This window comes from Pelodiscus sinensis, chromosome 7 (genome assembly GCF_052426305.1).
Source record: "Pelodiscus sinensis isolate ZL-2025 chromosome 7, ASM5242630v1, whole genome shotgun sequence".
NCBI lineage: Eukaryota > Metazoa > Chordata > Testudines > Trionychidae > Pelodiscus > Pelodiscus sinensis.
The window spans coordinates 77,711,469-77,728,030 of NC_143058.1; the positions used below are offsets into that span (position 1 = coordinate 77,711,469).

The 16,562-nt window shown below is 49.4% G+C and overlaps 1 protein-coding gene across 2 annotated transcripts in view; it reads left to right on the forward strand.

The window, feature by feature from the left end:
- CREB1 (cAMP responsive element binding protein 1) overlaps positions 1–16,562 on the forward strand; it is a 58,011-nt gene that overhangs the window by 30,998 nt on the left and 10,451 nt on the right. For both annotated transcript variants that reach the window (XM_075934367.2, XM_075934365.2), the window contains 3 exons: positions 2,689–2,831; positions 7,303–7,485; positions 8,758–8,908. In XM_075934367.2, coding sequence (XP_075790482.1) covers positions 2,689–2,831; positions 7,303–7,485; positions 8,758–8,908 — 477 coding nt within the window. The remainder of the gene's footprint in view (positions 1–2,688; positions 2,832–7,302; positions 7,486–8,757; positions 8,909–16,562) is intronic.

A 16,562-nucleotide genomic window follows, 5' to 3' on the forward strand; every position in this document is an offset into this window, starting at 1 on the left:
GGAAGGACTGGAGAGAATACCACTTGTACTCCAGACTCCTTCACCCGTACTCCCAGAGCCCTGTAGTCACTCTTGATCTGCTCAAGGCCACACCTTGCAGTATCATTAGTGTCCACATGGATGAGTAACATGGGGTAGTAGTTAGAGAACTGAATAATCCTCGATAATGCCTCCGTAACATCTCGGCTATGGGCCCCTGGCAAGCAGCATACCTCCCAAGATGACATGTCAGAGCGACAGATGGGTGCCTCCACCCTCTCAGAAGAGAGTCTCTGACCACCACTACCCAACGTTTCCTCCTCACAGTGGTGGCAACAGACCTTCCAGCACTGGGGGTACAAGGCTTCTCCTCTTCTGACGTAGGGGGTGATCCTTATCTCCCATATCCAGAACAGCATAACAGTACCCCAGGACCACGGTGGAAGGTTTGGGAGCAGGGAAAGACTACTGCCTGCTACCAGAAGTGACCAGCTGCCAGTGTTCCCCCGAGCCATCTCCTCCTCCACCAGTGGTGTGTCAGAAGTTTTGTGTATTGGGACAGCTTCCTCAGTCTCAGCTGTCTCCACATAAATACTCTCCAGGAATTCCTCATAGATTCAGATTCTCCTGAGCCTGGCCACCTCCTCCTGTAGCTCTCCTACTGCTGCCTGAGCAATTCCACCAGCAGGCACCTTTCACATTGGACAGTTCCCCCAGCCTGGAGATCAGTCAGTGGGAATTGCAAGCCACAGTCCCTGCAAAACCACCCCAGGATCTGGGTAGAGGCATCCATGGGTAGGTGATCTGTCTGGATACAGGGGTAGGCATAGGAGACAGAAGCAGAGCTGGCAGAAGTGTTGCGGGTCTTCCTAACTATAGTAGGACTCTCTCTGTCAGACTCCCTCTTAAACTTCCCTGTCTGCAGCCCCCTGTCTGCTTTGCTCCCCTGGTCACTCTGCCTCAGGCTTTAAAAGCCAGCTCACCCAGGTCAAGCCTGCCCTCCGTCCCCACCCCACCCCCTTAGCCACACAGGGGAAGGCTGATCCTGAGGCTGATCAAAGGCAATCAAAGGATCAAACACTCCCAGACACACAATCCCAACTGCCATAGTCACTGAAATCAAAATGTAAATAGTTGAGCAAACTCATTCACCCCAAAAGCTAGTACGCTCACCTAGCAGCCTGTTCAACGGCGGGATCTCTTGCTTTCCCTCTTAAACTCCCCTGCCAGTGAGGGTAGGTTTGAGCTTCCCATGGACAGAGGCTGATTGGCTGGATGTGGAGCAGCTTCCGTCTGCAAGGAGCTTGGACCCCCTGCGGACAGGGGGTGTTGCCACGAAGCAGCCTCTGCCTATGGCAGGCCAAGCCTCTGTCCGCGGGGAGCTGTCAGTGAGAGCCATGGCTTTTATGATTGTGTCCTGTTTTGTTCATTTTGGCATTGAGTAATTGAGCCAAATCAGTAATTAAACCAAAACTGCTCCTTCCCCCCTTTACTGTTGCGAGTCCCACAGCTTTCTCAAGCAGGAGAGTTATGGAACCTGTGAACTTAGTTGTGTGATTTCCATTCAGATACCCAGTGCTGTCTCCTGAAGAGATGATAGGTCATGCACAGATGGCACTTCACAAATATTTCTGCTAAGTTTTTAAAACTTGAGTCCCTTGCTGAAGTAGGCCTTGATGGCCTCTGAGGCAAAAGGACATCCTTTGCTTGTGGGTGGTGGCAACAAGGAGGTTTAGTTTAATGCTCTTGCTTTCTTTTTCCACTTCTTTCTGTGTCTCAGAGCAGGGAACTAGGGATGTAAACAAGTAGTCGAGTATACAAATAACTGATACGCCTAAGCTTATCAGTTAATCTTGTCGACTACTCACATTCCTTTTCCCCCTTGCTGCCTTTGTGTCAGCTCCTCACAGACAGAGGCTGGGCCCGCTGCGGACAGAGGCTGCTTCATGGTAGCAGCCCCTGTCTGTGGGAGGTCCAAGCTCCCCACGGACAGGTGGCTCCACAACCCGTGGAGCAGCCTCTGTGCAGGGAGAGTATGGATCTCCCACCCTCGCAGACAGGGGCTGCTGCCAGACCAGCCTCTGTTCAGGCCTGCCTGGGCTGCTGTGGACAGAGGCTGCTTTGCAGCAGCCTCCTTCCTCTCCCCCCCCTCCTGCAGCAGAGTCTGTCCATGGGGAGCTCAGACCCCTGTGGACTGGGCTGCTGCCACCTCATGCTGCTGCCTCTGTATGAGAGATAGTAGCACAGGGTGACAGGCAGCCGGTCTGTGTGGGGGGCTGGTTTTTAAACTGGCTCCCACCTGGCACCCTGCGCTGCTGCCTCCAAGAAAGAAGTAGCAGTGCGGAGTGGCAGGGGACTGCTTGGGAGTGGGGCCGGAGTGCACTGGCTGCCTGCCTCACCCCTGTGGACCAGAGGATAGTCAAGTAAGTGATAAGAATTCATGCAGTTATTCTGAAGTTTTTGAAAAAAAGGCAAAATAAGAATTCTTGATCCAAGATGTAGGGTGTTCTAAGTTGATTCCACAGCACCCGCTCCGTATGACATTTTTAACATGTAAAATAGTTAAAGGTGTACTTTTTTTTTCCTATCCCATGTATTTTATTTCCTCATTTGCTCCACTTTTCAGTTTTCACTAGCACCAAGTAGCCAGTAGAATTGATTTTACTTTCACTTTTTGTTAAAATTTCTACAACACACTGTCTTTGCCAGAAAAATTTTGAATGACTTGTCCTCAGACGCCCCAGGAGTGCCAAGAATTGAAGAAGAAAAGTCTGAAGAGGAGACATCAGCACCTGCCATCACCACTGTAACAGTGCCAACTCCAATTTACCAAACCAGCAGTGGGCAGTACAGTATGTAGTTGTGTTTATTATTGGTGTTGATAATTGGAGAGGAAGAGAAAAAGCTGTTAAACTCTACTTGCATGACTGTTTGGGCTGGGGTAATACAAAAAAGATGATACAACATTAGTTGAAACTGACTCTTGTGCGATGACTGTCAAAAGCCTTATTAATCTGTTCCATGTAGGGATGTGATAGTGTAAACGGTTACATGTAGGCCCGCTCCCTCCTACGCTGCTGCCTCTATCAGAGCAGTGTGGCAGGGGCAGGCAGGAGTCAGTGCTCACCGGGCACTGAGGGGATCTGTAAGATATTCTCCCACTGCAACCTGAATCCTGGGTTGGAAAGTAGTGGATTGGGGGAGCGAAAGGAAAGAGGAAACAAAATTATTAAATAGAATGAGGGACTGGATATGTGTTTGTGGAAACAATGCCTGGAAAGAATGGAGAGATAGTGGAGAAAGGGATTAAATCAGGAGAAAAAGCTGGAGACCAAGGTGAAAGTGGAGGAGAAAAGCATGAAGAGGAGAGGAATTGGAGAAACAAGAGGGAGCAAAAAATTGAAGACAGCAGGTAGCTAGCCAACAAGAAAATAATCAACTTAGTAAATACTAGAGTTGGTTCTACACTGGGAAGGATTTAGCTCGTCCCAAGATACGTTTGCACTATGAGATTAGGTTGAATTTATTACGGTCGATTTTTAGCACCCAATTTTGTCAAGTGCATGTCCTCACTGTGTGCCTGAGGTTGATGGAGCGTATCCCCAAGCTACCTTCACATCTGACAGCAGTGTACCATGAGTGGCCATCCCACAGTCCCTGCCACCCCTTTGCATTCTAGGTTAAGGTGATGAGACCAAATCATTGCAATGTGTGATTCTGGGTATGTGTCGTCAGCATCCCATAATGCACTTACCTTCCTCCTCCCCTCCTGCTTGAAAGCAATGGCAATATTTTTGCATCTTTTTTTCCCTGGTTATTCATGCAGATGCTGTAGCAGGGCAAGCATGGATCCTACTCAGGTTTGAACTGCTGTGACAAGCTTTGCAAACACCTCATGCATTATTCTTCAGCATGTCCATAGCCTAGCCAGGAGCCACCAGAGTGAGGATGAGGGGGCCATGAATACAGACATGCAGGAACCCATTGATTGGAACAATTGGCAAATGTTGGCAGCAGTCAATACTTTTGACAGAGTGGGACCAGTTCAGGTCCTGTGAGACAAGTACAGACTGATGGGATCAGATAGTTATGCAGCTATCAGACAATCAGTAGTGGCTGCAAAACTTCTGTATGAATAAGGCCATTTTCATGGAACTTTGCGAATTGCTTTCCCCTGCCCTGAAGCGCAGCAATGCCAGAATGAGACTTGCTCTGACAGTTGAGAAGTGAATGGCATTAGTCCTGTGGAATCTTGCAATGCCATACTACTACCGGTCAGTTGGGAATCAATTCAGAGTGGGTAAATCTGCTGTAAATATCCTGCTGTGGAGGTAGGGACTCTGGGAAACGTGGAGGACATAGTGGAGAGCTTTGCCGCAATGGGGTTCCCTGACCATGGTGGAGTGATAGACAGAATGCTCATCCTTGTCTTGCAACTGACCACCTTGCCAAAAAAGTACATTACTCACAAGGGGTACTTCTCAATGGTGTTGCAGGCACTGATGGATCATGAGGGCAGTTTCACCAACATCAGCGTGGGATGGTCAGAAAAGGTCCATGATATAGGAACTCCTGGCTCTGCAGAGAGCTGCGCGCTGGACCTTTCTTCCCAGACACGGGGCTCGAACTAGGTAGTTCGGACTAGGCTTCCTCGAGGTGTACCGGTAGTTCGGAATAGGAAGCCTAGTCCGAACTACCTAGTTCGAGCCCCATGTAGCCGCGCTGCACGGGGTTCGAACCAGCGGGGTTTTAAAAATGGCGGCTCCCCGCTTATGCAAATAAAGCCCGGGAAATTCAAATCCCGGGCTTCATTTGCAAGTGCGGTATGCCTACATTACCCTCCTAGTTCGAACTAGCGGGGTAGTGTAGACATACCCTGAGAGTCTTTGATAACCGGCTTTGTGAATGACCATACAGCGACATGACAGTCATTTATGTTGCTCTTAACAACATGCCTCCTTTATTAAGTGTATTAGCCTGTACTTCCCCTCCTGCCCAGTGCATATGATACTAACAATAAAGACCCTGTTTTCAGAAATCACGCATTTTTATTTAGCGAACACTGGGAGCAGAGACAGAAAAGGGGTTCAGGGCATGAGCTTGGGGGGGTGGCGTACAAGGCCAAGAAGTGTATAACAACCTCCTTGCTCAGCAATCAAAGCTGTGGGAATGACAGCCTTCTCTTCCAAGAGACATCTCTGGGAGTTGAGTGCAAGGCTGCCCTTGATTTCCGCCCTCCCCTTCCCTCCCCTCCTCTGCATTGTAGGGCACTTGGGAGAGGAGGCTGTGGAACATGGTGAGGAGGACAGGTGCCTCATCCAGGTGCCTCAGCCTCTTTGTCTGCTCCCCCATGATCCTCAACACCTCATCCTGGGTCTTGCATTCATGTTCCCTGCACGCTCTCCTCTCATGCTCCATTCATATCACCTTTAATATCATTCTCCTCCATGCATTTAAATGCGCCCTGGTGGTGCGTGTGGATTACATTTGCTCATTAAACGTGATCATCCCGAGTGTGGTTTTTTTCGCCTTCTGATCTGTGATAGCCAAAGCACTGGAGGAGCCAGGGAGTGAGCACCAGATTGACTGTTGCACACGCTATAATGAAAAAGTGAAGGACAGACTTAAGAGAGGATACATTGCAGAATGCAGACTCAAACCTTTTACCACAAAAAGCCATCTGTTCTACACAATAGGCATGTGTTACATGCAAGGCCTACTAGGCAGAAACAAGACACAGATCACCATGGTGGAACTGGACTCTGGTTGCAGGCATGGTAAGCAACAAATTGGTTGCTTGCCTCTGCTTTGAAAGCATGTGTGGCTCAGTGGCTGCAAACTACAGCTCTGATGGCTAGGTGTCCATCAAAGGAGGGCCACTGTCACAAGGGACTCTGCCAGGGAGAAGGAGCTGGTTGTGCTTGGCGGGACTCATGCAGTCAGCAAGTGTTCGCCACCCTTGTTTGCCAGGAGAATGCAACTTTCCCTTCTGACCAGGGCCTGCCAGGGGGAGGGACATGCCAGGCACACTTGCAGGGACTCCCGTGGTCAGCAAACTTGAGCTCATGCTTTGTTTGGGATTAGCAAATGGAGCTGTACTGCCTGAGTGCTATTAGTTACATAGGGTATGTCTAGACTACATGCCTCTGCTGACAGAGGCATGTAAAGTAGACTACACAACATAGTCAATGAAGCAGGGATTTAAATATCCCCCACTTCATTAAAATAAAAATTTCCGCCGCGCTGTGCCGGCTCAGCTGATCGTCAGCACAGCACGGCAGTCAAGATGCAGATCGGTCGACAGGGACTGGATGCTCTGCTCCCCTGTGAGCATTCTTCTCCTCCTCCTCTTCATCTACAATGTCCTCATTGTTGCCCAAGGCTGCCTGAAGAGTCTTTAGGGAGGAATCCATGGAAGCTTTGGGACACCGGTCAAGTCCCTCCCTAGAATCCCATGCAACTGCTCATAGAAGTGGCATGTCTGCAGCTGTGACCCTGACCATTTGTTTGCCTCCTTTGTCTTCTAGTATGCCCCTCTGAGCTACTTTGCATAAATATCAGCATTTCTTCTGCAGCTTCGGAGTTCTGCCTCTACAGATTCCTTGCCACACACAGCATCACCTACATGCTCCATGCTGGTGCTCATTTGCAACCCTGGGCATTCATGGTCAGGTGTGCTGGTGAAATGTGCTGCTGTGCTTGCCACATTAGCCAAACATGAGATTATATTAAAATTTTCCCAGAGCTTTTCCTGTGCACCTGGGAGAGCAGCAGAGTTGAAAGTGTTCACCAGTGCGGTCACATTGGAGCACTCTGGAACACCTCTCAGAGTCCAAGAACATCAACTTTCACAACGTTGTGTCTTGCATTGCTCCAAAGTTGACCACTCAAGGTTGAATTTAGCATTACTCCTCTCATCAAGGAGGAGTACAGAAATTGAGTTTTAACAGTCTTTAACATTGGTGGAACAAGCTTGGTGATATAGACGCATTGTTAAGAAAATTGACCTAATACAGCTAAGTTCAACCTAAACTTGTAGTGTAGACCAGGCCTTAGGGGTGTGATTGGTAGGAGAAGCAAAGTTTGGTCTTTATTTTTGTCTATCAGAAAGATGGCAACCATAATGATACTGAATTATAGTAGGACATTGGTGAAGCCTGGTTACTTCTAAAATACAGTTACACTGACATATCTGATGTTAAAGTGTGTAGTTGTGCAACGGATTTAAACTGTTCTTCTGTAGCTCAATTGTAAACTGTAAGTAGCCATTGTAGGATATTGAATAAATCTTTTGACCTTTGTATAAAATATACTTGTCTTCAGTTGCCATCACCCAAGGAGGAGCAATACAACTGGCTAACAATGGCACAGACGGAGTCCAGGGACTCCAAACATTGACCATGACGAATGCAGCTGCAACCCAGCCTGGTACCACTATTTTACAATACGCACAGACCACTGATGGACAACAAATTCTGGTACCGAGCAATCAAGTTGTTGTACAAGGTACACAATTTCATAATCATATTATATTCTGTTAATTCTAGGGCAATTTAACTTACCAATAATTCCCTCAAATATGTCAGTTTTGGCACAGATCAGTTTCTGAAACAGGTAAAATAAATTCAAACAAAACCATAAATCTCACTTTTTTGGAACCATTTACTATCACTCAGAATAGAATTAAGATATTTTTGGACATAGAAAATTCTTCTGTTTTGGTTCCTGAAAGGTAGTTCACTTCTGCTTTGTCTATACTGTATTTCCTTTAGCTCGTTTAAGAGAATATTTACTATTTGTTTCTCAAAACCAGTGACACAATTTTCTTGAGAGTTCTTGATTTCTGTCAAGTGGTTTTCTACAATGATGATAAATTAGAAGTTAAATTTAAGGAGTATTTTTCAGTTCTTAGGGCAGAGAGCTGTTCATAATGTTCTTTCCATAAGGGAACTTTCCTTTACTAGTAATTTATTGCCCTTTCCAGTTAGAAGTCACTGTTTCTTTTTAATACTGTTCCCTGCACTACAAAAGAGTCCTTTTTTTTTTAAAGATGCTTCTGATTTTTCTCTTTGTTCAGGTCATTGAAGGAAGAGACTTAATTAATGTATACATATGAAAAATACATCTTTTTTTCTTTTCTGTCTTGTATGTGGTTTTTTTTTTTTTTTTTTTTAAAGCCATTTCTTCAAATAATAGGATTTATTCTAGAGAAAATGCAATAGACTTCCAAGTAAATAAAAGCTGAAGGTTGTGGGCTCTGTTTCAAAGGTTAGTGCATAAATTCCACGTGTGTTTGTTGTGGATACAAATTTTACATTCCTGCAAATCCTCCCACAGTCACCCCTGCAGATCCATATGCATGGAATTACCAGTTCACATGTGCATTACCAGTTCACTGGCGTGCACCTAGAAAGTACTGTTTGCCTAGGAATATCCCAAAAGCTATTTCCTGCTTACCTTGCTAGATTTATGGTTGCTTAGCAGGTTCACAAAATAGAACAGTCAAAACTCCATTGGAAGAAAATTTACAGTGGCACCAGCAGCTGCAGGATAAATCTTGTCAGACACAAGTTAAGCCCTCTTCAGCGAGAATTACTGCAGCCAAAACTAGAAATGAACTACCATTGATAACCCAGATAATCCCTTCTGCATTGTAGCCCAGTCGTTGCCTCATTTTTTCTGGTTATGTTTAGATTGGTGACTAGGTGTTATTCGCACAGTATTTTAACAGTGGATTCTCACAGTGCTGTGTAACCTAATATGATACTTCCCTTTCAGCTGCCTCAGGAGATGTGCAGACCTACCAGATTCGCACAGCACCTACCAGCACCATTGCACCTGGCGTGGTCATGGCCTCCTCCCCAGCACTTCCTACGCAGCCAGCAGAGGAAGCTGCACGAAAGAGAGAAGTGCGCCTAATGAAGAACAGGTGTGTGCAGTGTTAATTTTGCTTTGTTTGTGCATAGAATTAGAGTTCTCAGTGTTAAACTGGTGTGATATACACCTTGCATTTCTAACAGGTCTAGAGAAGAGTGGGTTGTGCAATGTTTATGCAATAGATTCCTGGCTAGTCTCATCCCCTTTATGAAACATTATATGAAGAAGGTCAAAATGTCTTTAAAGATGCCAACTAAGACAAGCAGCATCTGATAACTCAATATATTGTGGCTATGAAGCCATAAGGTTTGGTTGTCAGTTCATTCTGCAAGTGCTGAGTTACCCTTTCAGCTAGCATTTGTGGCCAGAAGTAAATATTTCACTGGTAACAGGCAAATTTCACAGTCTCTTTTGATTACAGAACAAGTTCTTTTAGAGTTAAACATTGCATTTTAAAGTTCAGCTTCTTAAAGTAAATGAATTCTTGCCATCACCTTTTCTGTGTTCTTTAGCTTAGTCTTCTATTAATTCCCCTTATCATTAGTCCCTGTGCCCTCCTCCCACTTTGGTAAATTCTCTCTCTCATCTCACCCATCCCCTTTTAGCCACTTGTCCCTTGGATGCTATTCTCAGAAGGCAGCAGCATCAAAGATAAGGGGCAGAGAAGCAGCTGAACCTCTGAGTTTGGTGTCAGGACTCAGCAATGGCAGCAGTTAGGGTGAGGGAGAGAGAAAAAATAATTCTACCCTGTGAGGTGGGGATGTTTGGAGAAGCAGGAACTGGCTTCGGGAAGAGAAAGAGCCACTCCCCCAAGCCTGTTAATTTGTGTGGGAACAAGGAATATGAAGTTAGAGAGAAGCTGGGAAGGAGTCTGCTCAAGCCTGGATGTTGCAAAGGTGAAAGTGGCTGCCTAGGAGTGGGAGAAGGACAAAGGGGGTTAGCTGATTATATCCCAACCAGCTTGAGCTGCACGACAGGCTCCGTGTTTGACACTCTGCATTAAACAGTATTATCTAAGAAAATGACAGCATTTTCTGTGATGGGCAAAAAAATTCTGGGGGTTATGAGGGCCCTGATTGACTGACTTGCTATTCCAAAAAGCTGAGTGTGTTATCTAGATGAGTTTAACTTGGTAAGCTGTGGATACGCAGCAAGAGGACATCACATGAACCAAGTGCTGTGTACTATGTGAGTGGTATGAATGAAGAAAGAACTAGTGCTGAACTTTCCAAAAGGTCTTTAACTAAAAGGTTTCAGATATTAGTAAATAGTTGGTGTTACTGTTTCCCCTCTAAAGCCTCTTCTGTGGTTAAAATTGTGAGGTCTCTCAGCAGGTCAGGAATCCTATCCACAGTCAAGGAAAGCTTTGCAGTTTGGAAAATATCAGAAAAACAAGGGAAATCAATTCTGTCCATCTTATACTAGTGTCTTCTGCATGAGCCACATTGCCTTTGTTTAGCCTGCCTAACTAATGGATGTTTCAGAAGTGAAATTACATTAGAGAAGGAGGGAATGCCCAATATATATGGGAAGACAATATATACTGAAGGATTACATAAAATATTTATAGACAGTATTGAATCTGCCAAGATTAATCTCTCAAAAACAATTTCTGGCTGGATAGACAAGTTCTTCAAGTGCTTGCTCATGTCCATTCCATGATGCATGTATCGTCAGAAATGTTTCCCTTAGCAGAACCCATCAGGCCAGCAGGGGAGCCCCCTGATGTGGTGCTGTTATACTGGCCAATATATGCCCTGGCTGGCCCTCCACACTGTCAGTTCCTTCTTACCGCCTGTGAGGTCATTGGAATGTGATCTTACTCTCAACTGGCAAGCGCCCTTTAGCAGTCAACTCGTTTTCAAGTTATTTGTTCTTCGTTTGTTGTTCTAGTTTTTATCAGTTCTCTAATTAGTTGCTAAGTATTGTTTCTTAGTGCTAAGTACTGTTTGGTAGTGCTAAGAGCCCGGTGCGTACAGCAAGGCATGCCTGGCCCCCAGGGCTTCAGACCCCGCCAACGGTGCCAAAGGCCTATGCCCTGCGGAGACCCACTCTGCCTGTCTTAAGCGCAGGGGAGAGGCTCAGTTATCCAAGGTCTGCCAGACATTCAAACCACGGACGAAGCAGGGGAAAGAGTTGTGCCTGAAAATCATTCTGCTGGAAGCAGCTCTGTGACCGGCCTTGGACCCAGCACTGGTGACACAGAGCGCACCGGCCTCGGTGCAGGAGGCGTTGAACCACAGAAGCACCCTCCCGGCATCATGTAGACCTTGGCACCGTTCCCAGTCCCCAGTGCCTCAGAGGAGGAGGAGGTCTATCAGGGGCAGGTCTCCCCCATGGCGCGTGCCCTGCATGCACCCATAGCCCAGGCTCGCAGGGTCGGGCAGGAGGCCGAGCCCGCGCCGGGACGTGAGTCCAGTGGGCGACTTCCTGGAGCCCTCAACTCCAGAGGTGTTTGAAGTGGCCAGGGACCTAATCGAGCAGTACCCTCCTTTTCACCAGTACCGGCTGCCGGAAGGGATTGGGACCTCAGCCGGCACTGGCACCAGACCCCAAGAGGCACCACTCTGCAGCGTCTTCCCAGGCCGCCCAAAGCCCGTGCATGGCACTGTCTGCAGGGCTGGCACCAGCGGCGACCTCTACCCCAGCCTGTCCCTCTGCACCAGATTCGACACTGGGGCAGGTGTCTCATCTGGCACTGAGCATGGCACCGACCACCGTGACCTCTGGCGCCGCTCGGGGCCCAAGTCCGAGCCAGACCATACCTCCTCCTGTTCCCGTCGGCACCGGGGAAAACCGGAGTGGATGGCTTGGCATGTCCCAGCAGCATCAAGGTCCCCGACTGCATCTGCTTCCACTCTGCCATGGTCGGCGCTGGAGTACTCAACAGACTCAGAGGTGGAGTCCATCTGGTCGTCGGGGGGATCCAGATCCAGGTCACGGCATTGGTCTTATTCCCACCGATCACAGCACCAGAGTATCTTGGCCCACCAACAGCAATGGGCGCAACTGGTCCCGGTACTGGCAGTGCAGCAGGCCTGGCCCCCTCAGGCCCCAGGATCCTCTTAGTGGCCTTTTTGGACCCCATGGGCCTATCATTAAGCCCAGGGTGTGGCCCCTTCCAAGCCAGAGTCAGCCTTCTCCCTGTGCAGGGGACCCCCCTTAGCAACCGCCCTGACCTCTTCGCTCACATTGGGGCAGTCGCTCCCCCTGCGCCGAATGTCTCCCAGGCCCTCGGAGTCCAGGGTTCAGGCGGGTCAGCCCCTTGCAGGGCCATCAGCAGCAGCCTCCCAGGGATCCTTACAGGCTGAGTGCCCTGTCGAGATGGTGATGAAGGAGTCCTCATCTTCCTCCCCCAATGAGGCCCTGAGTGACACTCTCCTTTCCTGCCCTCCATGGTCTTGAGGGCTCACCAGGACTCCCTTAGACGCCTGGCCTAGAGTCTGGGGGTCCAGGCTGAAAGGGTGTCGGAGGACCCCAACCCAACTGTTGACATCTTGCAGTCGGATGCCCCCAACAGAGTGGCCCTTCCCATGAATAAAACAGTGGCTAAAATATCAAAGTCCCTCTGGTAGACTCCGGCCTCTATCCTGCCAATGGACAAGAGAGCCGAGTGCCGGTATTTTGTGTTCCAGGAAGGGAACGAATACCTTTTCTCCCCTCTGCCCCTGGGGTCCCGAGTCGTTCAGGTGGTGAATCAGAGGGAGAGACAGGTTCAGCCTGGTGCCACCCCTAAGAACAAGGAAGCCAAGCACATGGACCTGTTAGGCAGGAAGGCCTACAATTTCATATAGCAAACCAGCAAGTTCTGCTGTCTCGCTATGCGTATAATACCTGGGTCTCCCTGGATAAGTTCACAGAGTTGCTCCCCAGAGACTCTCGGCCCAAGTTTAGAGCCCTCTCTAAGGAAGGCAAGGAGATATCTACGGCCGCTCTCCAGGCTGCCCTCAATGCAGCTGATGCGGCCGCATGGGCCATGGCCACCAGGCTGGTTATGCGCTGCAGCTCTTGGTTGCAAGGGTCAGGGGTGCCCCCCGAACTGCAGAATACTATCCAGGACCTCCCTTTTGAAGGTCCAGCATCTGCACCGTCTCAAGGACACTCAAGCCACCCTGAAGTCCTTGGGGATTCATACCCCGGCCACCCAGAAGTGCTCCTTCTCAGGGAGGAACATCCCAGGCCTTCCCAGCAGGGTGTGCGACCTGACTTCCGTTGCCGGAATAGAAACGGCAATGGAAGGAATGGTAGGCACCGCCCCAGGTCGGGCCATGACCAGAGTCAAGGACCCCTCAATAAACCCGTGGGACCCTGCCAAGGGTTTTGAAGGTATGCCTGAGGCCAGTGTACCAACCTTGTCCCTCCCCTTCCGGGACCATTTAGTTCCTTTCCACTGGGCCTGGGAATCTATCACCTTGGACCGCTGAGTCCAGAAAACAGTGGGAAGGGGGTATTCGATCCCCTTCCGCTCTCCCCCTCCCTCCCATTCCCTTACACCGTCCCTCTTCAGGGACCCCTCTCACAAGTCTCTCCTGCGGGAGGTGCTCCAGCTCCTCTCCCTAGGGGCTGCAGAACCGGTGCCCCTGCGGGCAGTCCTCAACACCTTCCTCGTCAAGAAAATATTCAAGATGGTGACTCTGGCAGCCATAATCCCATCACTAGCCCCCAGAGACTGGTACGCTGCCCTTGATTTGAAAGATGCTTACTTTCACATTTCTATTGTGCCCCATCACCAACGGTTCTTCCGTGTCATGGTGAGTAGGGACCACTTTCAATTCACAGCCCTCCCATTTGGGCTATCTACAGCACCCAGGGTTTTCACAAAGTACATAGCCGCTGCACTCAGAAAACAGGGCGTCCAGTGTTCCTGTACTTAGACGATTGGCTCCTAAGGGGGACTCCGCCGACCAGGTACAGGCTCACATCACCCTGGCCCAAGAGCTCTTTGAGGAACTGGGCCTACTGTTGAATGTGCCCAAGTCAACATTAGTGCCTTCCCCGGTGATAGAGTTCATGGGCACCAATCTGGACTCAACAACGGCCAAGGCCTTTCTCCCCAGATCCCGCTTCCTGGTGATCAGGTCAGTGGTTTGGGACATGCAGAGCTTCCTGCTAACAACCTGCATGCGCCTCCTGGGCCTAATGGCCGTGTGCACTTAACGTGGTACAGAATACCAGGCTTCGCATGTGCCCACTACAGATGTGGTTGGCTCAAGCTCACAACCCATCCTTTCATGCATGGGACAGAGTAGTCACAGTCCCCTCCGATGTCCTTCGCTCTTTGGACTGGTGGACCCAGGTGGAGGAGGTTTGTGCCAGAGTGCCATTCTCCAGGCCACTACCAACTTTTTGACTTGTGACAGACACGTCAGACACTGGTTGGGGGCCCATCTCAGGGACATGCAAACGCAAGGTATGTGGTCAAGGGACAATCTCTCCCTGCACATCAATGTCAGGGAGCTGTGGGCAGTTTGCCTCGCGTGTATGGCCTTCCTCCCTCAGCTCAGGAGGAATTTGGCCCTTATTCTGTCTGGGTATGTCTACACTACAAAGTTAATTCGAACTAACAGCCATTAGTTCGAATTAACTTTCATAGGTTCTACACAGGCAAACTGCTAGTTCGAACTTAATTCGAACTAGCGGAGCGCTTAATTCGAACTAGGTAAACCTCATTCTATGAGGACTAAGCCTAGTTCGAATTAAGTAGTTCGAATTAAGGGCTGTGTAGCCACTTAATTCGAACTAGTGGGAGGCTAGCCCTTCCCAGTTTATCCTGGTGGCCACTCTGGGCCAAACCAGGGAAACTCATCTGCCCCCCTGCCCTTAAAGGGGCATGGTCTGGCTACGGTGCCCGTGCCAGGTGCAAGCCTGCCAGCACCCAGCCAGCAGACCCTGCACCTGGCACGGCACGAGCCAGTCACCCGCTGCCACCCAGCCCTCCGCCTCTTCCCAGGACCAGGCTGGAGGTTCCCAGGAGCCTGCCCGGGGCCGCAAGAGGCGGGTGCCCGTCTGGTCTAGTGCAAAGATCGTGGACCTCATCCAGGTTTGGGGGGAGGCCTCCAACGTCCACGACCTCTGCACTAGGCACAGGAAAGTGGCCGTCTAGGGCAGGATAGCTGCCAGCCTGGCCACCAAAGGCCACATGCGAACCCAGGAGCAGGTTTGCATGAAAATCAAGGTGGTCCAGTGAGACCTCCAACCCTGAGCCCTGAGCTTAGAACATAAGAACGGCCGTACTGGGTCAGACCAAAGGTCCATCTAGCCCAGTAGCCTGTCTGCCGACAGCGGCCAACACCAGGTACCCTGGAGGGGATGGACCGAAGACAATGACCAAGCTATTTGTCTCATGCCATCCTTCTCCTGCCTTCCACAAACAGAGACCAGGGACACCGTTCCTACCCCCTGGCTAATAGCACTCCATGAACCTAACCTCCATGATTTTATCTAACTTCTCTTTAAACTCTGTTCTAGTTCTAGCCTTCACAGCCTCCTGCAGCAAGGAGTTCCACAGGTTGACTCTTTGCTTTGTGAAGAAGAACTTTCTGTTATTAGTTTGAAGCCTGCTACCCATTCATTTCATTTGGTGTCCTCTAGTCCTCCTATTATGGGAACTAATGAAGAACTTTTCTTTATGCACCCTCTCCACACCACTCATGCTTTTATAGACCTCTATCCTATCCCCCCTCAGTCTCCTCTTTTCTAAGCTGAAAAGTCCCAGTCTCTTTAGCCTTTCTTCATATGGGACCTGTTCCAAACCCCTGATCATTTTAGTTGCCCTTTTTGGAACCCTTTCCAAGGCCAAAATATCTTTTCTGGGGTGAGGAGATCACATCTGTACACAGTACTGAAGATATGGCGTACCGTAGTTTGATACTTTCCCTTCTCCTTCTTCCCCTGGCTTCTCCCTTCCAGCTCCCTCCTCCCAGGTTTCCTCCTTCCCTCTCCCACCCTCTCTCTTCCCCTCTCCCACCTCCTTTTCCCAGTCTCCCCAGAGGTTAATCCCTCTCCCCCCCCCCCCCCAGTTTTGTTAACTAAAGAGAGTTTCTGTTTTTGAACACACGTGTCCTTTATTTTTTACATCAGGAAGGGGGACTAGGGAGGGGTAAGTGGAAGGAGGTGAGGAAGGAATCGGGTACGAGCCCCCGATGGGGAGGACTGGGGTGGCTCTGTGGGCTCCTCGGGGTGGAAACTCTCCTGCAGTCCCCCGATTGACCCCCGCGGATGGCAGCCTGCAGCAAGTGGGGGCTGATGGCTGAATGCTGTGATGTGCCAAGTGTGGGCATTCAGGGCACTCCAAGCCAGGACTGCTTTGCTGTCCCTCATCGAGTTAGACAAGCGAGCGGGGAACCCTGAGAACTGTCTGTCTGGGGTGGGGGTCGGGTCCCTTTAAGCACAGCCCTCGGCTAGCCTGAGACAGCAGCTCCACGCTCTAAGTCCTAACCTGATGCCCTGCCGGCACTGCTTCCGGCCATCCTTAACCTCGGTTCAGGGTCCACTCAATGTGGACATGCTAGTTCGAATTAGCAAAATGCTCATTCGAACTAGTTTTTAGGTCTAGATGCACTAGTTCGAATTAGCTTAGTTCGAATTAACTAATTCGAATTAAGTTAGTTCGAATTTGTGCTGTAGTGTAGACATACCCCCTGACAACACGTCAGTGGCCACATACATCAACAGGAAGGGCGGGGCCCGCTCTCCTCACCTGTGTT